The 24,402-nt window shown below is 38.3% G+C and overlaps 1 protein-coding gene across 1 annotated transcript; it reads right to left on the reverse strand.

Annotated features, from left to right (window-relative positions):
* Positions 1-1,784: 1,784 nt before the first annotated feature.
* LOC117566509 (protein terminus-like) lies at positions 1,785-3,034 on the reverse strand. The gene is made up of 3 exons (XM_034246050.2): positions 3,014-3,034; positions 2,527-2,939; positions 1,785-2,471 (listed from the first exon to the last, which is right to left on the reverse strand). Exons 2-3 carry the CDS (start codon positions 2,884-2,886, stop codon positions 1,785-1,787), a joined length of 1,047 nt encoding a protein of 348 aa, XP_034101941.1. The 5' UTR covers positions 2,887-2,939; positions 3,014-3,034.
* Between the last annotated feature and the right edge of the window lie 21,368 nt (positions 3,035-24,402).

The following is a 24,402-nucleotide window of genomic DNA, read 5'->3' on the forward strand; positions in this document are numbered from 1 at the left end:
GCTACGTTATGATTTCATTAATTTAAGGCAGCAACAGCAGAAGGTACTGCAAAGTTGTCGTGTCCTTGTCGAAGTTGTTGTTGTTCTCCCTCCCCGGCTTGTTGGCAATTAGCCAAATGCGATGCCGCGAGTTTGCGAGTAGTTTAAGAGGCCAACAAACTTTCCACCAACTTAACAACAAAAAAAAAACATATTTCTAGTTCAAACGCTTCCACAAAAAAGAACGCGAGGCAATGGCAATGGGTAAGCACAATTCTTGGAACTGGTCTTAGATTAAATTTAATTAAGCCTTGTGCAAATTGACAGCTATTGATAAGATAAAGACGACGTAAAGTTAAACAAAATTTCCCTTAAATTATGAATTATTAAAGAAGAAACAATTTTGTTTGCCTACAATTAATTAAAATGATCAAAAGCTGTTTGCTCAAATATATTGTAGATTCGTCTACTTAAAAGCAAGTTGAAGCATTTGATTTGATTTTGTCCCCAACTTGAAGCCGTGTTTAAATTAACTTATATCAAATGATGTTGCAGCAAAAATGAAGTTTACTCTTTGCTTGAATGCGTAGCTAATGAATAGAACAAATTTGACACTTGCACAGCATTTTTCCAGTTAACAATTACTCGCATTTGAATATTATGAGTGCTCGAGGAAGTGACAAAAAAGAAGGAAGAGAATAGAATGTGTATAATCTAGTCGCAAATTGTTTGATGCTATTTGTGCGCTTGATTTGGATTTTGCGTAGCTCTTGTCCAAAAAAAAAGAAAAAACTCGTTTGCCAGTTGCCAGTTTTCAGTTTCCCGGTTGGTTTTGGCTTTGTCTCGGCAATCGGCATCTAAAAGTGAAATCTGTTTCTGTTTCTGATTCTGAATCTGTTTCTGTTTCTGTCCCTGGCCTGTTGCCATTTCAGTCAGTTGGCTCTGGCAACGTCGCTGTTGCTGTTGCTTTATTTGCATTCATGCCAAACGCAATTTGCTTTTATTGAGTGCAAATATTTGTTGAATATTTTGCAATTTAATTTACAGCCATTCAGTCAGTCAGTCAATTGGTTGGTTCGCTTGGTTTCGGTTTGGTTTGGTTTCGTTTCGTTTCGTTTCGTTTTTGCTTCAATTTGGGTTTGGCTTGCCAACAGAATTGGGGCCTCATGGTGGGCGCTTTTTAACTGGTAAAGCATATTTTATGAAATTAAATTATTTGATTTTTATTATTATTATTTGTTTAATGGGTTCAATGGCTTTCACATACCTTTTAATCAGTTTAAGGCCTTGATGTGTCGCATCGTTGCACACATCGCCGAGTGCGCATCAAAGTCGACTTTTTATGCCCTTTTTAATGCACTTAAAGTGGTTCGCAACAAAAAATGGCAATATGCACATGGAATGTGGTTACCGAATGCATTTTCACAAATATTTAAACGCCTTGTAATGAAATTATTGTTCTGCTCTCAGAGCAACTTTAATTAACTTAAATTGCCAAGAATGTTGTTTTTGGAAATGGAATTATATTTCGTATAAATGTTTATACCCGCTACATATAGGGTAGAAGGGTATTATAACTTTGTGCCTCCAGGAAAAGTATGTAACAGATGGTATCTGGTTACAGCAAGATTTTATTAGTTACTCGCTTTTTGACGGTTACTGCAATCCACTTTTTAAGTTTAAGTCCCACCAATTGAAATAAAAAGTTGTGTTTTATTTTGAAGCAATATTTATTTGTATTCATATATTTCTATTACAAGTGCTACGTATTATTATTAATATTAATTAATATATAATTATAATTATTAATAATTAGGGCGAATTCCGATAAAGTCGAGTTTAAAGAACTCCTTTGGCAGAGTAATGCAATTTTCGTATGTCTCAAAAGACTCGCCGTCCATTTGCAAGACCTCAACTTCATTCCCACAGTCCATTTGTTTATGTAATACAAAGTGCATACGACTCGCGAATACCCCCATACAAACGGTGCATTCAACAAAGCGATCGTTGGGTTCCGTGCGCAGAAATCTTCGAATATTGCGTACTTCATACATGCCACGAAATTTTCCAGTCACATCGTTTTGAATGAGAAATGTGGGTGTGTTCTTCACATCTTCGCTTCTGATCAAATATGGCACGGCAATCAGTTCTTTGGTCTCGGGGCAGACATGGAAGCAATAGAGATTCACTTGCAGGGAGTCGGGAAATTTGCCAAAACGTTTTCCATGATAGTTGAGATAGCTCTCGTTGAGGAGCGACAAATTCACCGGCTTCTTATTATTGTCCTTGGCCTTGAAACCACCACTGTTCTTGATGCGATACTGCAGTGGTAGCACTTCTGGTCCATTGTTAAGCCGTTTGACAGTCAGTTTTATTCGCCTGATGGCGCAGTCATCCAGCATAACTCCTTCCGCCATATACATATAGCTGCAAATCTTCTGAGCGAGCCGACCGATGACCATGTCGATTGTTGCCTCAATGTCCAGGAAATGCTTTATAGAGAAGGAATAACTCTCGAAGTAAAAGCGCTTTCCCCGGCACAGACACATAGAAGCCCATAGTGACAACCAGTTCGCTGGCCTTGTATTTCAAGAAGCGCAACAGCTGCGGCAGTGCTTGCGTTCCGGCTTGCAGTAGAAATTCTTCAACGCCACCATATTGTTGGGTTTCATCACAAATCATAAAGGTTTCAATGCGTTCCTTCTCGATCTGCCTGAGCAGCAGTTTCTTCTCCAGATCCAGTTTGGTGTGCTGGGCATCCTCGCCGGACAACCAATGATGACTGTATGGCTCATTTGCCTCAACGGGACTGTGACAACTCGCACATTCCACGTGGGGATGGTGGATGGACGGTTGATGCCGAAAGGTTCTTACATTGCTTGTAGTTTCAAAGCTGAAGCGCGACATGTTGAACAATGTAATGCTGATGGCTGACTGATGTCCTGTTGAATTATGGCAAACTATTTATACAGAAAGTAGTGCAGGGATCAGGCTCAGTATTACCTGATTATGAAAACTTAGGTATATTTCCTACCTGCATTGTAACCCTGCTTAAGCCTGCACCAGCTGCAGATAATTTTAGTCGCCAAAATCGGCCATAATTTCTTATTTAAGATCACCATATGCTTTACAAGCGTACCGTTATAAAACAGGTAATACCTTCGGTATGTAATATGTAACTCAGGTAATTACCTTCGGTATGTAAAATGCCTCTAGTAAATATTTTTCATGTACTGTATTGAAATCTTAGGTTTGCTTTGTACCTAAGTACTTCGGTGGTGCACAACTTTGGGAATTCGCAATTGTAGCATATGGCAAACAGGATCATAGCTCTAGCGGGGTGTGGGGTGTAGTTGTCACTGATCGCTAAGCGTTTCTTATTATAGAGTCTCTCATCGTTCAAACGCCTAGATACCAAAAGAATCAAAGGTATGTTATAATTAAAAAAAAAACAAAAAATTAAGCAAAAAAAAAAATTATAAGAATAGCAGTGTATCCAAATAGAGAGGACTGAGATGTTAATGTCAAATTAGTAAATTTTGCTCAAGAAATTTTAATATTGCGAAAGGAATTTAAATTGAATCGGATAAATAATCTTGCCCTTTTTCTTAACAATTCCAATTTTTAATGTAACCAAATTGAATGTTTTTAGTTTGATGCATCATCATTCCGTTATTTATTAGCTGCATTTTGGTATAATTCGCAGTCATCTGTTATATCATTTAGTTGTCTGCCTTGTGATACCTGCTGCTCGAAATGCTCTTGTTAGTCTATGCAAAGTGTGTATTTAATGCGTTTAAGTAACAACATCAGCAATAGCTACAGCAAGTGCTGACCAAGCTGCATTGAGAAATCGCCCACAACACACAACACACAACGCACACAATTCAATTTGGTCAATCAACTGCAACACTTGTGAGCCAAGTTAACTGCCCCATGTCCTGCATTTCCTGTTCATCAGTCCTTGTAGTCTTCCATTCGTAGGCATTTGCCTGTGTTGGCTATTGAACACGATGAATTTATCGCTTAACATTTTAGTTGATGATGGATGTGTTTCCAAGTCATCTGCATGTGATAAGCTCTCTCTCCCCCTCCCCTCCCCTCATCTCCTCACTCTATGCTAATGAATTCATATATGTACGCACATACATACATACATATATACAACTTCAAAAGTCATAAATACTCCGGTTGGGTTGCTTCATGCAACGTTAACTATGTGCGCCTCTCTGTCAAAATGGGGTTAAAGGCGTGGGTTAAGGAGGGGAGGGGAGGGGATGGGAGGGTTTATCATCCAAAATGGCAAACTCATTTCCGTCACTGACACAGTCACTGACTTCATTTAATTTTCAAATTTTCAACTCAAGAGTCCAAAACGAGGTTTTTGCGTCGCCTTTTGTTTTAGTGTAACAAACTGAGACGAACGAGGGACCAAGCACCAGGGCAGACAGACAGTCACACAGAGAGGGACCGGGCTCAAAATTTATAGCAGCACGCACACTCACACACATAGGCACACATACACACACACATATATACATAGGTGGCGACGGTGGCAATCGCGGGGGCGTGGCTCTTTTACATTTTTGCATTTTTCATGTCTGCCGTGCCATGAAGTTGCTCCCACTCCCCTCCCCCTGCACACCTACGGAGAAATGAGTAACAGCAGCAACATAAAAAGCATGATATATTAACATATTACGCATACGCCGTGTACTCCCCCGTCTGTCTGTATTTCTATGTCTGTATCTCTAGCTATCTCTGTGAGTATGTGTTTGTATGTGCTGGCTGACTGCATAATTATGTGCTTTAAACAATTAGCATTGCACGCCACGAGTCCAGCATCCAAATGTTGCGTACACGAAGCGTAACACAGCATATGATGTATACGACACGTGAGCGCTGAAACTGGCGACGCATTTAAGCAACCAAATTGTGTAATTTGTGGTCGCCATACAAAGTACATTACCATATGTGTAGAGTCTGTATATAGAACATGCAATTTAAATTCCAATATTATACAAGAATAACATACAATTGAAATTTCAATACTTTTAAATTTCGTTAAAACAATACACACAAAATGTATTTTCTATTGCCAGAGAAAACATTCAATTTAATTTTCAATTCTCTTGAAACAATTTACAATGATTTTGGGTGCGAGTTGAAATCACATTTTGCAAATACTTGCCCCAAATATTTTTAATAATTAAAAATGGCAAAGTTATTCGTAAATGTACTTTCAGTTTCAAAACTCACACAAAAGGCATCACAGAAAATCAATGCAGCAAATGTTTCCCGTGGTGTGACAGCGTGAAGGCAGATACTTTAAAATGCCATTATTGAGTTAATTGAAAACGAAAAGTCCAGAAAGGAAACTTTCAACCGCAGGCTACGGGAGAGAAGCCATTTGCCATTTTCCCAATTTTTGGCCGAAATGAAATTCACTCCTCCCCACACAAACAATTTAATTCAACTTCAAATGGTTTACGCATCATTTTCCTCCACGCAAATGACTTTTGGTCAATGGCTGACAATTCGGTGTGAAGAGCAACTTTTTGCATAATACGTATACGACAGCGTGGACGAACGAACGAACGTACGAACGAACGATTCGCTTCATTTATCATCGATTGCAGTTGCCAGAGAGATATCAATATCGTTTGACTCATTGTTTCATTAATTAATCAATTTGACAGGCTTTTGGTATTAAATCGAATGCCTTGTAGAAATGATTTGCCATTATGTCAACGGCTTTACTCAATCTACTCTCTCTTGCTCATCCACTTTAATCATAGGCGACTCGACTCGACAATGGAGCCACGCACGCATCAGGCATTTGTCTAAGCTGCCAGCTTACGCATATTGTCAATCAATCAGTCAGATGAAATCCCTTCAGGTGAATGCTAGAGAGAAACAACGCCGAAGCTATCCGCCATTTCAATAGGTTTTGACATTGCTTTTGAATCAGCTTTTGCGTGTGGAGCCACCACACATTTTGCTTGCCATGCAACATTCATCCACATCCACATCCACAAAACGAGAAAATTTGCCTCGTTATTTGCGTCGCCCAAAAATGGATGGCGCTGAAAAATGGCGCGTGCCACAAGTGGCACTCATGTGGCACCAAACCAAATTCACCAAATAAACAACTACTCCTAAATATATGCACACATGCTCTTCACTGCCTCCTCTCTCTCTCTCTCTCTCTCTTCCCTTTGCCTGTCGACGTGTGCTATTCCTCCGACTCTCTGCCAAAACGTTTCATGCTCAAATTGAACACACTAATGGTCTGTACAATGGGCTCGAATGGGCATAAATGGAGTAACAATAAAAGAGGCCAACACAGAAACGTTTGTTGACGTCTCTGCACAATTTCATTTTCGTTTGAATTGAACTGAACTGCATGCATACAATATGTGTTATTAAATCGGAATCATTTGAAACTGCTTTAATGAAAAGAAAAGATGAATAACTGTATAGAATTGAGTCTTTCTTTGAGTGTATTTTTAACATAATATTTTTATACTTTATACCAAATACTTAATTGCTGAGCTGGTTTCTATTGCACTCAAACAGCTGCAAGATGCGACCATAGTAACTGATGCTCTGGCTCTTACATTTAATGAACTAAAAATTCAAAGGTCTTTTGAGAAATTCATATCCCCAAAACATATTTCCACCAAGCCAAGGCAAGCCACCGCCGAAGTTCGCTGCCAAAGCAATGCTAACGAGCAGGACAGAATTTCCGTTAAGGATTGCGCTGGCTTTTGGTTGCGTCCAAGAGCCCAAAAAGGACTATTTGCCAAAAACTGGTGAGAGCGAGCGTCGGGTGTCTTTTCGTCGTGTGTCCCTCGAATGTCGCACAAGTGCACTTTAGTTTTCAATTTTTGTCGTCTCATAATGCGACTCTCTGGATTTATATTTTCTGTTTTTTTTTTCGCTCATCTTTTTTTAGTCCTGCTCAAGATGCAGCATGAGCAGAAGCAGTAGCTATTGAGCAAATATCTTCAAAATGGATTTTAAAATCCATTCGATGGAGCTAAGGAAAGGCCAACGAAACAGGGCAGAAGAGCAGAAGAAGAACGGACAAAGGACGGAGGACAGAGGACACAGGAAACCAAATAGAAATACGAGCAAAGGTTACCTTGGGGATGCATTCAACAAAAATATTTGCACTAATGGAAAAGTAAAAGCTGCTGCTGCAAATATTTTTTAACTCTCATCCGAAATGAGTAACGACTACAGATACTATTCACTGTTGTGTTCGAGTTGTACATAATATTTTGCAGCATCAGGGGAATTGTCATTCAGTAGGTGAGAGAAAGTGCTGTGACTACTAAAATCACTTAACCATATTTCGGTTTGACTAGAACTGAACTGAACTGAACTGTCTGTCTGTCTGGATGGCTGACTGTCTGTCTCTCGCCCGCCCAAACAAAGAGGAAGGAAATGCCAAATGTGCTGGCTGTGTGTTGACTTAGGACCCGAAAATCTTGCTTGCCAGCTGCCACTGATTATTAGCCTTGGCAAATTGTCTGTGTAAAAGCCACAAAACAACTGAGCAACAACTTCGACAGTCTCTTAGAGGCACTGACTGACAAACTAACTAACTGACTGACTGACGAACTTACTGGCTTAGCGACTGTCGAAGCAGTTGCAAGTTGAGCTTAGACAATTTTCACTGTGTGTGGCTTCGTAGTACTCCAACAACTATTTTCAAATTTTCTACTCGTTTTTACAAGGCACGTGCTTGGTGGCCTCCTCGTAGACTTTCCCCTTTTTTATTCGCCATTGTACAGCATTGTCTCCATTTTGTCTTTTTCTGTGTGTGTATGAGTGTGTGTGTGTTTGTGTTGGGTTTTAACCTAAGTAGACGATTTGTTGGCGGTCTGGTTGACTTTTTAATGAGCTAGCTAACAAGCACTTGGGCAGCAAATTAGAAAAGATACGAATCTATCTAACTCCATTATGCTGGCCGGGTCCTCAATGATTTGGTCAGGCAGAAAATGAGCAAAGCAAAGGCTGAATTAAGTATGTCACTTTGCAATTCAGTTCTTAAGTAAATGCTGCCATGCTGTTTACACAGTCCCAAAAGTATGCTAAACGAAAGACTTTTATACAAATGGACGAAGCAAAAGTGATTTATTGACGGAACCGAAAATAACCAGAATTTATTTTATTACAGTTTTATTCGTTTCCAGCAACAATTAGACTGAATACATCCGAAATAAATTGACAGAGCAACAAGTCAGAGCGACTAATTAACCACTGTCCACGTGTCGGCAATCATTAGCAAAGTTCAGTAAAATACATTTAATTATTAAAGTGTAGATACTTCATTTTGTATATTTATAAATAATTGAGTTCACCAATGAATGAATAATAAATAAATTAATTAAATTATTGTTAATGGTAGCTGAAGAAGTTATATTTTAATGTTCAATGCTTTTTAATTATTTCATATTCGGAATAATCATTTAAGTAAATTTTGAATTTGTGAACAATTTTAAATTTATAATATTATATGTTTAATTTGGGTCAGTGCTAAATCTTGTTCTTTTTTCGATATACATATCATACATACTTTAATGGATGAAAATAAATAAATAAAGCTCAAAGTGGTTTACGTCCATAAAGCTGCGAAATTTAAAATATCACTTTAAGAAATTCTTTTGCTAATAAACTCTCACAAAGAAAAGACTAACTCCGAATTCAACTTTTATTATAAATGTATGTATTATTAAAAAAATCCATAGTTATATGATCAACAAAAGAATATTAGAATTAAAAATTGATGCTATTTTTAATTTCGCAACTATAATGTTCTTCTACAGAAGACTTCTATAAATTTTGAAATGTAAATGACATTCGGACAACACTTAAATAAAATGAGTCAGCGTAGTTTATAGGAAATGGTTGGACTTCATTTTGAGTGAGCTGCTTTTGGCCAATAATGAAAGTGAATTTGAGCCAAGCGTGCATTAAATGGAAAACTTTATGTTTTTTTGCTCTGGATTTCAAATGTGTTTTTTTCTGTTATTTTTTTTGTTAGGCGGAAAGTTTGTTTAACCAAAGTTTCTAACTACCCAAGTAAAAAGTGGGCGCGCGGAGCACAAAAAAAGAAGAAGAAAGAATTGATGAGGAGGCGTAAAAGAGTCGCGAGAGTCGAGTTTTCCTCCATTGTTAAGCTGCAATAAATTTTACATGGCAGTCATGAAAACACTTGAAGAATATTAAAACAAATGAAGCAGCCTTAGCTTAGCAGTTACTTGAGGTTTTCCGCCATGGCCAAACAAGCGCCTCTTTTTGGTCCCTTTTTTTGTGCGGCTCGGCGACATGAGCAGCTTAAGCAATTTTTGCCAGCTGGACGAGGGCTAATGAAGCTGCCCCCAGAATGCAGTTGGGAGTAGGGATCCAGCATAAAATGTATTTATATTATACGAATACGAGTGCGAGTATGAGTATGAGTATGAGTGTGAGTGTGAGTACGGGTATGTATTACTCGACGCTGTGAGCAGTGAGCTGCCTTTATGCAAACACGTACGACCCATTTAATTTGGCGAGGGGCGACCGAGTGTATGGCCTGCCAGAAAAATACGTGATAAGCAAATTCATAAACCATTAAGAAGGTTGCGCCTTGCCACAAACGTCAGCGAATTTCTGAAATTCTACTACAAGAAATACTTCGCATGTTAGTTCACTTTTAAATGCTCTAACGATTGACCTTAAGCTGTGCGAGAAAAATACTTAGTTCTTGACAATTTTAGTATTTATTTATTTTAGTATAAAATTACTATACGATTTAGTGTTTATTTTTTGAGTACTTATTTAATTCAGTATTTAGTATTATTATTAGTATTAGTATTTAATTATTTTTAGTATTTATTTGATTTTGGTATTTGTTTAATTTAGTATTTATTTATTTTAGTATTTATATAATTTGGTATTTATTTGATTTTAGTTTTTGTTCAGTTCAATATATAAGAATTGAGTATTAATTAAATTCAGTATTTAATTAATATGGTGTTTACTTCTTTTTTTTTGTATTTATTTAAATTAGTATTTAAGAATTTTGTATTCATTTATTTTACGATATAGTACATATTTAGTTTAGTATTAATTTCAGCATTTATTTAATTTAGCATTTAATTATTTTGGTATTGGTATTAAATTATGTAAGTATTTTAGAATATGGTATTTATTTATTTTGCGATGCTGTATTTATTTATTTTAAATACTAAAATACATAATTACAGCATCGTAAAATAAATAAATACCGAATTCTAAAATACTTACTGTTTCAGTTTTTTATTTAGTATTTAATTGTTGTAGAATTTATTAAATTTAGTATTTCGTTGTTTTAGATTTGCCACGCTTATTCAATCTTTAACTATTTAATGAGTGTATGTATTTCAAAAGAAATATTTTCCACGACTGTGTGTGCGTTACGAACGCCTCAACAAAGTCTTGCTCTCCTTGCTAGCAACATAAAATCGGCAAGAAAAAAGCTAGCAAAAGAATTGTGCGATGTTCGCGTCGTGTGCGGTTTCATTAAATTTTATAACAAGCATTTTATGTATATTTTTTTTCTTCGTTCTCGTTTGCTACAAGCCAGACGCTGGAGCTACTCTTATGCTGGCATGGGTTAGGTGGTATGCTTAGGGAAATACTATGCATGAATGTGCTAGTCAAGGAAGAGGCGCGGGGGGAAGTGAAGAGGCCTAATTGACGCGGTGGAAAATTGAAAAAACGGCACACGCCAGTGCGCACTTTGTGGGAGCCCGCAAAGTGGTTACTATAGAGGGTACCAAGGGTTTCACAGTCTTTTACTACTATGTATGTGTTTAATATGTGTGGAGGGGTGTCGTCGAGTCATTCAAGCGACTGAATAGAGTCGAGACGAGTGCTGAGAGAGGGAGAGAAAAAGAGAGGGAGGAGAAGTCAATGCATTTAAAGCGACATCAATGTTACAAAATGTTGATGGGTTTTTATCTTCCCTTTGCTGCGCATTCCAATTATCATATTAAATCAGTTGTAAATCATTGCATGCGAGCGTATATTTGCACAAATTTATGCGAATGCCCCGTGGGCAGGTGGAATACTATACAAGTCAAGTACGAGTACAGCGCAATCCTTCCACCAAATAAACGGACTCGCATGTAAGCCAAAAGGGACAACATCAACAACTGTAACAGCATATAACATGCAGCATACAGCATACACAGCATAAGGCACAAGGACAAGTACAAGTAGAAGAATAAACAAGTGTGTGAGCAAACTGTGCCAGATGGGAAGTCGTGTTGACATTCAACTGAAATGCAGTTAATGGCCAGCATGCGAATCGAGGCTAATACTATGTGGGATAAAGCTAATGAACAGCAAGACTTCCCTCTAAACGAATACTTAAGTCAATGAATCGAGGGAAAATCAATGCGTAGCAACAAATGGATTACAGCTGCGGGTGAGAACTGATACTTTCCATTTCATAAGAATTAATTTTCTGTGTGTGTGTGTGTTGCCCCCAAGGTGAGAGCTAATTATTTGCAGCTATTACACATAGTTCAACTTGCAATTATCGTTATTTCCATTAAAGTGTGGACAAACCATTTCGGCTTGTTAAAAGCAGCATTATAATAATAATATTTAAAGCACACTCAATTGCCATTATGGCAAAGTGTAACGTGTTATGTTCCACTTGGTTAATTAAAAGTGCAATTCGATTGTCTGTTTAGCATATTGCAAATATTTGCATATTATATTTCCAATGGTTGCAGTTAACAGCATAAAAGCATGTTCTATAAGCATATAATCTGCTTAAAATATGAACAACAATAATATCAATCAAAATAAAATCAAACACCGCACCGAGTAACAAAGCATGAGAGAATTACAAACACATACGACGAATTTGTGGGTGTGTGTGTGTTTTTGTGTGTGTTGCTTCCATAATATAAAATACAATTTGATAGCACAAGGAAGTCAGAGAGAGTGAGAGAGAGAGAGAGAGAGAGAGAGAGCGCAAGTGGCAGCGAAGCGCGAAATAAGCTGCCTGATGGACTCAGGTAAATGAACTGATGCCGTCTCGTTGTTGCTTTTGCTTTTGCTTTTGCTGCTTCTGGCGGTTGGCAGTTGAGTGCCATGTCATGCAGCACACAATGGCGGCTCAGCCTCATAACGACACCAACAACAACAACGACAACAGCAACAACAAGAATAACAACAACAATAACAGTAAAGAGGAAAAACAGGCGACTGCTTACCTGAAGCCAGCTGCAAATCCATGGCGTCTGTTAATGTGACATTTTGTCATTAAAATTTCAAGAGGCGCGACACGAAACTCTCTGCCAGCTGAGTCGTAATATTGTTATTATTATTTGCTGCTGCTTTTTAAGCAGTATCGCAACTGCGTTCACGCGGCAACAGTTGCCAGCAGCTGCCATTGCCCAAGGAGTACACAGAGCATACGCGTCGTATGCGTAATGTGCGCTCTACTCGCGCAGTCAAATTAAATATGCTTTGGGTCATATGCGAGCACAAGTTCTTTCGCCATGGCCATTGCCATTTTGCAGGCGCGTTGCAAATAAAACGCCAGCAAATTGGCAAATAAAAATTTTAGACGTTGACTGAGCACAACAACAGCAACAACAACAACAAATTAAATAAAACAAAAGAAACATGAAAGGTAATGGCAAACAGCAACAGCAGCAGCAGCAGCTGAAAGTTTTGTTGTGCGTATACGTAATTAATTTTACTTGTTGCACTGAAGAAGGCTGCCTGAAGCTGCCTCAACTGAAGTGACACTAATTAAAACTCTCTGCAACGGATGTTTATATGAGACAGCAAGAGAAGGGAGAAGGGAGAAGTGAGAGAGTTAGAGTGAAGGAGGAATGCACTTATATGCAGATGAGACCAAAACTTTCAATCCAGGAAGTGTCACAAGGTCCTGGCTCAACAAACACACACACACATAAACACATACAATTAACTTGATTTGTTGCTTGCGGTCAAAGCTAACGAATGAATGGACCACAGCTGCACTTTGGACGACAGTTCACTACTATGTCTAGTTTTCAAAAAGCAACAGACAAGTCAGCAGAGAGTTAGAGAGCCAGAGAGAGAAAGACAGAGAGAAATCACAAAGGATATGCACAGTGTAAGCGGAAGCGTTTATTATGTTCAATAGGAAATGAGCAAACATGAGAAAAAGCAGCAGCAGAAAAAAAATAAACTGAAACTCAATGTGGAAAACAAGAAAATTTATATGGGAAATGCGTTGACTGCAAAAACAAATAAAACAAATACAGTTTAGCAACGAACAAATGGCCTAAAAGGACACTTTGCAATCGATGTATTTCAGAGCACAAAACATTGTTCAGATTGAGCTCAATACACACGCTTCTGCTTCCAATTAACAAATGCGCCTCCAAGCTATGAAGCTTATCTTCTCGGATGACCCATTAGGCAAAGAAATCCTTTGAATGCAAAGAAGAAGTGGAAATAAAAGTCCTAGTCATAATAACTATTTATGAATGGCAGCAAAAAACGTACTTGACTACTGCTAAAATAATTCATTTTGAAGTGAATCTAAATTGCAGAGAACATACCTAAATACAGACGATTTACTTCTCAGTCGTATCTCATATTTGAGCAGCTCCTTTCTGACATATTGCCCCAAGAGATGGCTGCTGCACTCACTTTAAGCTGAGCAAAATGCTAACAGCCTGTGGTTTTTCCCCATTAGTAAAACTTTAGCTCTGGCAACACAGCTGTAGCAATAGCTTGCAATAATAAGTATACGAGTAGTATGCTAAAACTTCTTGTTTTTGTGCGTTTTTCCTGCAACCCCATTTTTCCTATTGTGGTGAGCAACGTATCAAATCATTTTTCTTGGCAGTTTTTGCATTCATTCGATGTTGATTTTATTTTACCAAGTTAATATTTGTTAGCTAGCTGCTCGAGTTGCTTCGCCAGAACCAAGCAACCAAGCGAGCAAGGAAGAAAGGAAGCAACAAACAGCAAGCATTAAGCAAACAATTGGGCAAAACATAATATGAACGTGTGCATGTAACTTTGTGTATTTGCGGCCAAGAAAGAAATGAAGTATACGAAGTGAAAGTAACGCAAAGACTCTTTGAATATTTCATGAGTTAAGTTCTGCCATTCCATTGTTGGCCACTTCACGGTCTTGTCTGAGGATTGGGCCACTAAAAGAGATCTCCACTTCTACATCTCCCTCTGCCCTCCCTCCCTACGTTCTTTCCGTTCTCTCTGTTCTATTTGTCCCTCCATTGCCAAGCAGCCTTGTAAAAATATTACAGCAATTTTCAATGCAATTTGCTGCAGTTTTAAGATGCTTGTCTGTGGCAACCTTCAACACGTTATCTGCATCTCTATCGCACGCTGTATCTGCCCTCTCGCTTCTGCATTTCATTGTTTATTTTGCCACTGCAGACACGTCCTAAGAGAACTTCAATGCACAACTTCAATAAACTTGAAGTTGCAGTTGCAGTAACAGTTGAAACATGCGACGTCGAGTTTTCTATGCCATTTTTCATTTTATTTTATTATTGTATTTATTACATGAACGCAATATAAATTGTTTCCCTTCACATTACTGCCATTGACCATAAATATTTTAAGAAGTAGTTAGTTTGCTTCTTCTTTTGTTTACCTATTTGAATGGTTACATTACAATCATTTTGCCAAGTTAAAGTAGTATAATGAACCAGTTAAGTGAGATTTTTATACGCTCTTCATCTACAAGCATCTATCTGGCTTCTTAACGTGCATCTTTATGGCCACTTTCAATCAATGCAATGACCTTAAAGTAGTAATTACAAAAGCCATTCGTTGGCAATTAAAAGCACATAAAATGCTAGAGCTCATAACCCCAAAAAACTCGACAATAATCTCAGCTCTGATTGAATACTAACTACAGCATTTTCCACTACGCTCTTTGATGCTGATGCCGACGCTGTTGGCAATTTGGTTTCTGATTCTTGGATGTCGTTTGTCGCTTGTCGTTTGTCGATGCGAAGGCTGATGGTGCTAGTGATGGCATAACAATAAACATCAAAAGCGTGTAAAAACAAGCGCTCAGTGCCTGCAGTTGAGAGTTTTCCACACAGCATCGGCAACAGACTAAGTATTTTATGGCTGCCACTAAAGCCCAAGAATCAGGCATCAAATGAAACTTTGTCACACAGCGCAATTACAAAAAAAAAAAAAAAAAAAACAAAGAATTACAAGTAGATAAGTGCGGTCGGCTCTACAGTAAGATACCCTCGAATAGAATTGAAAAACATTCTAAAACATATTACGTATACGTAGTTTGCAGAGTTTAAATTGAGTTGGAACATATTGCGTATACGTAGTTGAGAGCTCAATTCGATTTAATACACATTACGTAGATACAGTTGAAAGTTCAATACAAGTTAGAATAAATAACTTATACGCAATTGAGAGAGTTGAATTAGAGTTAGAGCATATAACGTATACGTAATTGAGTTGCGCTTAAAAGTATGCAACAAAAATGTTTGTTTTTTTTTGTTTGCTTCAGAATATTTTAAATTATTTTTGATTACACAATTAATTCTAAATTTTATTCAAATTAATTGAAATCTTTATGATAATGTTAAAATTTCTTTACTGAAATATAAGTCCTACTTTTGTGTAAGGTTTTGATTATAATTTATGTATTGCAATTCTCAATTTTGTAGACAGCGTTTACTTCGATCATCTACAGACATTCCTGTTGTTGCCTAACCCATACAGGGTATAAGACACATACTCTGTGTAAGGGAAGTAAAAGAAGAAAGAAAAAACTATACACGACAGAGACATCAACGGCTCGTGTGCCATATAAATGAACGAAATGCCCATTCAAGTTTGGCGCCAAATACTAAAGGGTGGTTGGGAAGACGTTCTAGACTGGAGGCTGGAGATTGGAGTTTGGAGACTAGAGCAACTGGCGAGCTGGCAACTGATGACTGCCTGCAGTTCTTGGCAAAGCTATTAAAACTTATGCGTAGCTCATATAACACTTTTAATGCCAATCAAAGACTCAACACAAACACAAACACAAAGCAAAAACGAGAGAAAGAGAGCAAATGAAACTGAAACTGAAACGCCAAGAAAGTTTTACCTATTGTTTCAAAAATATAACAAAACTGATGGAAGAAAAGTGAACATGAACCTGAACCGCAGCAATGCGAGGAGCTACAAACTCTGAGCAAGTCACAAAGTCAAACAAAAGCTCATTGTAAATGTCAGGAGTTGGGGCCAAGGGGGAAGGGGGAAAAAAATAAATAAAAGGCAATAAAGCCAAGGAAACGGCGCAAAGCGAAAAGAAATTGTCAAAATACAAATAGGAAATTGACGCGATAGAAGAAAAAAAATATGAACGAAAAAATTGCCAAAAAGTCGAAAGTGAAAGTAAATGCGAAAGCGAAAGTCAGCAGCGTACTCGCACTTACATTCGCACTCGCACTCGCACTCGCATGTTTACTCGATTTTTGCTATAACGAATTTAATCTTTTTCGCTAACGCGTGCCGCCACAAAGCAAAAGAAAGAGCGAAAGCACGCAGGGGAGCAAAGTTTGAGCTTGTGTTTTGAGTGCGGCTATTGTGGCTTTATTTATAGACATCAAATGGCTGCCAGGAGCATGATGTGCCCCTCTGCAAGTGGTAACAACACATACACATATGTGCTGGGCGTGTGTGTGTGTGTGTGTGTAATGCATAAAGATGACATGTAGCACAAAGCGGCTGCTGCGGCCTAAAAGGCTAAGTAAACAAAAGAGTTGTTGAATGCCACATACACACTCCCACACACACACACGGCCACAATGAAACAGGGTCCGATAAAAGCGGGTTAGCAAAAGCTTTTCAAACAAATAACGAGGCGTGGCAGCACAACCTTAATGTGCCGCAACAAGAAGGAAAAGAAGGAATCAAGTGAATGGGAGGCGGATTACGTAATATGCTTCGGGTGAAGACCTATAATTAGCTGGATATCAAATTATTTTTGGCTTTTTTGTTGCGTTTGGGGGTAATTTAAGCTGGGATCCTAATTAACTTTTAGTGAACAGGCGTAACCTTAATGACAATGAGGAAACAATTAGTAAATGGCAAACGTTTTCCCTTCAAGAGCGGGCGATATCTCTTTACTCTGTCATCAATCCCTTTGTCCGATAAATCTTTGCATTTATCTCCAATAACAATATTCCTGTTGTCAGCCACTCAAAGAGCAAAGAACTATGACCAGCATTTATTTCGAGAATCCGTTTTGCTGCCCAAAAATTGTTGCAAATATTTCTAGCTGTGACTCTTCCTACACAACTCTGACTGCCAATACAATAGAATGCTAGCATTCAGTCACCTTGACCCTGACTGAGTGTGCTGGCATTTCGAGACGGTATTTCTTCTGGTAGCCACAATTTCCCAGAAGACAGAGGACAGAGACAGAGAACGTCGACAACACAATAGTGCGGCCGTGTGACAAATGTAAGCAAGTAATGCGAACACACAATGTCAAGTGGCAGGCTGCCAGGACAACAGCAGTACATCAGACGGCGGACAGCAACAGTGCCATCTTCTTACCTCCTTAAGAGGCACAAGCCAAAAGCAAGTAGCAAAAATACGAGTGCAAGGGGAGAACAGAATGAAAACCAAACCATGAAATATTTCAAGTGAACCGCAAAGTTCGCCTCCACTTGGTGGCTTTAAGGCGACATTTAAGGCGGCTGTTGGGTCACTGCGTTACGCCCTCAGAACAAATGTGGCACACGTGCATTACGCATACGCCCCGCGGTCCGAGGCGTGTGCCGAAGTACAGCAAAAAACATGAACAATGCTCACGCCCTGTAACACAAAAGAGGATGTAGTTCTTGTTCAAGTGCCAGCTAAAGACTCCAAGAGGGTCCGAACAAAACAACAGCAACACAAAAAAAAAAAAGAACAAGATGGAAATTAATAACAGAAGTTGTAAAGGGAAGCTCGGCAAATAGCAGGCCACATGCCATAAGTACGTATGCAAAAGTCGCACAGCATATTGCTAAATTTTTCGCCAAACATCTCGAAAGTCGAACAATGTCCTGAAATGCGCATGCCAATGCACAACGTGGGGAAGGCGCACAAAACTATGCAGCAGACACAAAACGCATAGAAGCCAGCGCATCGTATAGATGATGAATGCAATGCCAAGAGGAAAAGGAGAAGGAGATGTAGAATGAGAAGGGGGCAGAGACAGCCCCAGACATAGAAACGGCAGCTGCCATATGATTGCGACTGCAACTCGCTTTGTGCATATTGATTGAACGCAATGCAACTGTCATACATACCAATGTCATAAACAAGCTGCAGAAATTCGACTCGTTTCGCCTTCGTGCTTCGTCATTGCATCGGCCTGCCAGCCTCAGTGATTCCCACTCCCATTTCCATTCTCAGTCCCCAGCATCAAGTCGAAATTCAATGCAGAAATACCAAAACGAGACGACACGAGTTGAGTTGAGTTGAGTCAAGTCGAGTCAAGTCGAGTCAAGTTGAGCTTAGATGAGTTGCATTTACTGCTGCTCTCAATACGCTGCTCTAACTCACAATGCAATTTGGGGTATCATTCAAGTGTATCTACATAAATCTACAAGTTGTATGCTTATGTTTAGATTTTTGAGCTCGATATTAAAGTAAAACAACGATGAAATGACTATGAAACTAATTGAATCGGATGGTTGATAGAATTTTATTTTTAAATTGTGTTTAATCTGTTTGCTCAGCCTAGAAATGTTATATTTAAAAGAATGCTTTGATGCATAAATAATGCATACAAATGCAAATAAATAACTGGTGAATTTTGCAATACAGATTTAAAAGTCAAGTAATTACTGAATAATATAAAAACATTCTGACTTCATTAAGTTGGTGTCAGATTATATTTCAAGTGCTTTTATTTTAAACTTGTGATTATTAACAATTATCAATTCAATTTGACAATTTAGGTACTCCATTCACTTTCATTGTTTCTCCAGTCTTCACTTCTTCGATATACTATCCGATATCGATATATTGTGTCATAACGTGTGTACCAATATATCCTCCCATTTGTTTAAAAGCAACCGTTTTATCAAGTAGATACTTTGCTATAATTTATTTAGAATACTTTGATATTATGTATTTTATCTTCGATAATATTCCTTATTATTTTTTCATGATTAGATTTGCAGTTTTTTTCATGTTGGGTAATAAAACATTTTCGAAATTATAAAATGTGTTTTTAAAATGTATTTAATTTTTATTGGAAATGAAAAATATTTTAATTTATATTGGCAATTTATGCAACCAACAAAAGTTTTCTTACTAAGAGTTTAAGGAGGAAATTTAACAAAAGAAAGTGTGGTTTGCTTGTACCCAGGGAGAGTATTTTGAAGTCGACTTATGGTTCTTAGGCTTGGCAGTTACAGCGCTGGTTGGCTTCTGGCGGCGACATTGCCTTTGCGTTTATGTATTTGGTACGATTGTGAAATATGCCATAGCCAAAATGCTCAGCGTACCGTTACGCGCAGAGACAAGAAAGCGAACACAAAAACGCGAACAGCGTACTCGTCCCGATAAGAATGTCCCCCTGAATATGTATGTGTATGAAAGATATATGTATAAGTGTGTGGATGCATACTTTGTATGCCAAACAATGCAGCGGCAGATGAACTATGCACATACACACACACAAAAACACACATATATAAAGACATCTATTCCCCATATATCGCATAGCGAGTAAAAGTGAGAAGGCAAGTGAAAGCGACAGAGAGAGAGGCAGATAGACGATTTGCATATTCCGTCCGTGTTTTGCAGTTCAAGCGATTTTTGCCAAATTATTTGCAAACAGTTGAACTTTGACGTTGATTTCAGCCTGTCAAATGTATGTTGCATGCATCGTATGTGCTGTATAGCTGATGTTTGTTGTTGTCATGTTGTTGTCGCCATGGTGGTAATTGCTGCTACTTGCTTCAGAGGGAGGCTTGTGGGCGTGGCACTCTGGCATTGGGGAATTGAGGTTGCGACTGGCAAATATGTCAGCAGCTTATCGCTTCATTACGCCAGCCAAGCGTCGCCCTGCAGTCGTTGACTTAATGAATATCTCGAATTGTTCGAGGCATGCAACTTGCATAAATGAATGTCTAGCTCAACCGTCACCATCACTAAGCACACTTTCTGCCTCTCTCTCTCTCTCATACTCTTCTTTACCCCGCCTCAGTACACAGCAAAAGGCGACAAAAATCCTCAGTCTTATCCGCTTTTGTTGCCTGCCTGACAATGGTAGCAGGGAGGAGTTGAGGAAGGTCGCCCAGACGTTGTCTGAGTAGTTTGTCAGATTAATATATGTGAAAAGGACTGAAAGGATTCGCTGCTGTCTGCAGCAATTTGAAGTGAGTGCTGCGACAACTGGCATCAAAGGACATCACAGCGCATATTGACAAACGGCAATAACAAAGGCCAAGCGAGTGCAATATTTATGAGCAGCAATCTTGCAGGTATCAAATAACACAGAGGGGAACAAGAGAAATCTATAGAGAGCTTGAAATTTAATAAGTTCATAGAAACTACGACACACACGCCGCGTATACGCAATTTGTGAAAAGAGTTAGCTGCACAAATTGCGTATACGCAGCTTAAAACGGGCACAATCGTAATCGCAGCCGCCACTAATTGTACGACATGGCTGCAAACATAGTTTCCTGCCAATTGCCAGCCACTGAATCGTAACGAAGCTAAGGAGCTCCAACCTACGTCACCTTTTTTGGCTTTTTGGCTTTGCCACTTGGTTTGTCACTTTCGGGGATGACTTATGGCCAGCACTTTGTTTTGGGACCTCTTTTTGGGGACTTGTGCATCTTTTAAGTCACCTTAATCATGGGTAAAAACTTTTACCCTGACACAAATGCCAACTCTCCGACCACTCGTAGTTTTCTGAATGCGAATTGTGTGAAGGCGGATGTGTTTGGGCCGATGTTTTGTCATACTCTATAGTTGTTCATACGGCAGCGAGCGACGGCGCGAACCTTTTAGCTTTTGTTTGTAATGAAAATTGACATGTCCTTCGCCGAATTGCTGCACTGACAGCCGACAGCCAACAGCCGGCAGCCAGCAGAGCTCTATCCCTCTTATTGTCCCCTCTTCGACGTCTTCGACTTCTTGTTCTTGGGCCCTTTGTTTGGATCGCTGCTTTGTCTCGTGACTGTTCATTTGCCTGGCCATAAAGGTAGCCCCCGAATGGGCTTCATCAGTCCACGTAGGCGCCATTGTGACGAAGATATATCGGCTTCCCCCCACTCTCCCCCAGCTTGTTCATCTCTCGCCCGGACGGACTTCTTCACAGATGTTGATGAATTAAAAATCAGCAAGTGGCGGGTGGAGCATAGCAGACATCACTCTGACAAAAAGCAACAAGAACAACAACAACAACAGCAAGCACAACAAAGTATTTTCCCCCTCCGAATAAAGCTGTAAAATATTTACTTCGCAAGCAGACCTTGGCTTGCTTTGTAGCAACCTTTTTTTTTGATTTTGCCCGGATTAAAAGAGTATGACATTTAAGCACTCAGAAGATCATCAAAAACAAGCTGATATGGTTTTTCTTAGAATTGAAGTGTTTGAATTTAGCAAGCGTCATTTAAATTTTGTCAGAAAGAAGCAAGTCAGAAAATGCATTAATGAGCGCTCAGTGAAGCTCATGGCAATTGCTTGGCAGTTTTATTTCATAAGAAGAACTCGCATGTTTCTAACCAGAAATTTCAAAGAAAAAGGAGGTTATTATTTAAATGAAAATTTAATAAATGTTGTCTCTTACCATACTCTTTTTTGTTGGATTCTTTAATTCCAAATTATGTGGAAACATATTTAATGTTTAGTTAAAAATTCAAGTTTGCAATGATCAGAATATCTCAATTTACTGCTTGGTACTCCTCTGCAAATAGCTCTCAAAGTCAAAGTTAGGTTTCTACATACAAATTTTAATTAATGATAAAATAGGCACGATCAAGCAAGCTATGAAAGAAAAATCAAACTTCTACTTTTCAATGATTGTTCGCAATGCAAAACCCAAGCTTATTGCATGATCAAATCACATAGCACTTACATTTGTCTTAGATACTTCAGTCAGTCAGTGAATGGATCAAATCACATAGCACTTACATTTGTCTTAGATACTTCAGTCAGTCAGTGAATGAGTGAATCAGGACAAAGAACTTTTTATATAGTATAGTAGATTGTTCTTTTAGTAAATGAATATCAACTTACCCGGCAGACCATTGTGCTCTTTTCTTGACATTTTTCTTAAAAATTCTTTCAGCTCCTCTCGCTTTATTCATTATCTCGTCTCCCTTCAGTTTAGTTTCTGCTTTTAGCACTATTAACTATTATCTTTTGGATAAAGCAAAGTTGTCGCCGGACTTTGTTGGGGACAGTTTTCCTAATTGCTTGGGCATGTAATTAATTTAATTAACAAAACTTAAAACTGGAACCGGCTACAGACGTTGCTGCTTCTACTTCTGCTTCTGCTGCTGTTGTCGTTGCATAATTAAAACAAAGCAGCGGTGCCAGGAAACTTTATTAAAGCGAAGCTCTGCAAAGAAGCTGCAAAGAAATAAAAGAATGAAATTAATATGCCAATTTTTGTTAGCGTGTTTTTTCTCTCTCTCTCTCTCTCGACAATCTCTGTTCTCGGCTGCTGAAAAGTTTTATTATACGCCTCAGTTAACATAGCCAATCTATTGATTTCCCTGCTGAGGTGGGCAAACGCAAAAAAATAAAATAAAATAAAAAAAAGGAAATCAAAAGGTTTTTCTCTAATAAGAATTAATTGAAATGGAAATATTGAAAAGTTTCGAATGGGTGCAGTCTGTAAAGTTTGAATTAGGAATGGTGCAAGTGTTCGAAAGTTGACTTGATTTATTGCCAATATTTGCTAGCTAATGGAATTTCAACGAACTTAAGCAGAGCTTAATTAAATGGCAAGAGGTCATGCCCTGGATCAAAAACAAAGCTTGACTTGAATTCCGATAAGTTTAGTTGGAGCTTTACCAAGTCAACACTTGCAGCAACTCTTAAGCTCTATACTTTGAAGTGTCAACATGACGTATACGTTATATTCTTGCAATGAATTGAATATGCATTGCAAGAAGCTGCGCTGAAAGAAGAATGAATGAATGACCTTATTACAAAATACGAACACAAAATAATACAGCACCAAGCGAGTCCAATTTAACTCTCTGGCGACATTTTCAAGTCATCCAGAAGCGAATCATCAAAGAAACAAGCTGCTGACAGCCTTGGAAAGGGGTTGGCTTGCCACAGCCAGCACAATTCCCAACCAGATGGACTGGCACACACACAAACACACACACACACACAGACTCGGATACACCCCGCATTGTATTGTAGGAACGCCCAACTGTTTAACAAACTTCAGAGTGAACTTTTGCCAGCTACTCAAAGTCAACAACTGCGGGGAGTCCCTCTCTCTCTCTCTGTCTCTCTCTGTCTCCCTTTTCCAAACCCATATCGAGAATAAAAAGTGAAAACAAGCCAAAAACTGTGCCAACAGCTGCACAGGAGTTGAATCCAGGCATGGCTGACGGGGTTTGCATCCATGTCACTAAATTGTCAACAAAATGCAACAAATTGGCAAAAAACTTTTCGTATGACTAGCAAAATTAGAACCCCGCAAGCAAATAAATGTGTACAATAACGAAAGAACCTCAACCCTCCACCCTGACACTCCACTATCCAACGAACAAAATGCAAAACAAAATACACAAAAAAAAAAAAAAAAAACAGTGTAAAACAAAACAATACAAGGCAGAAAAAGGCGAACACCAAAATACGACCAAAAGAAAATACCCAAAAAACTGGCAGTTCAACAAAAATATGTAAACGTTTGGGATTTTATGCAATGTGCAATAGACACAAAAAAAAGCAAATACCAATACTCAAAGGCCAAGTGTTTCACTCAACGATACTCTGTATATTTGGATGCATTTCTGAGAATCCTAAAACGAAATAAATGTGCATGTATGTTTATGTTTATATGTTTTGAATAAAGAACATCTTCCTAAATTTCAGTAATTAAAATGTTCATGTTAAAAAAAAGAAAATCAAAGAAATATAATATATATACTTTTCAGTACTTATTCATTCGATTTAAAACTTTACAATTTGCTTTTTCTCTCTCTCTCTTCCTCTTAAAACGTTTCCCAGTTGATATTAAAAACATGGAAGGAACCGTTTTTTGCATTTGTGCATTTCAATTATAAAAGGACCAAACAATTTAACTCCAAGATGGATTGTAAATAAAATAATAAATAATACATTTAAAAAAATGTTTTTTTTTCATCTAAAATGTAATATTGCATTCCAAAACTTTCT

Source organism: Drosophila albomicans, chromosome 3 (assembly GCF_009650485.2).
Source record: "Drosophila albomicans strain 15112-1751.03 chromosome 3, ASM965048v2, whole genome shotgun sequence".
Lineage (NCBI taxonomy): Eukaryota > Metazoa > Arthropoda > Insecta > Diptera > Drosophilidae > Drosophila > Drosophila albomicans.

Excerpts from the sequence above, each read along its gene's own strand:
- LOC117566509 (XM_034246050.2), bottom strand. The coding sequence starts at position 2,886 with ATGTCGCGCTTCAGCTTTGAAACTACAAGCAATGTAAGAACCTTTCGG. Across the intron at positions 2,472-2,526 it reads TTGTCACTATGGGCTTCTAT|CATTTCCTGGACATTGAGGC; the intron begins GTGTCTGTGCCG and ends TTCTCTATAAAG.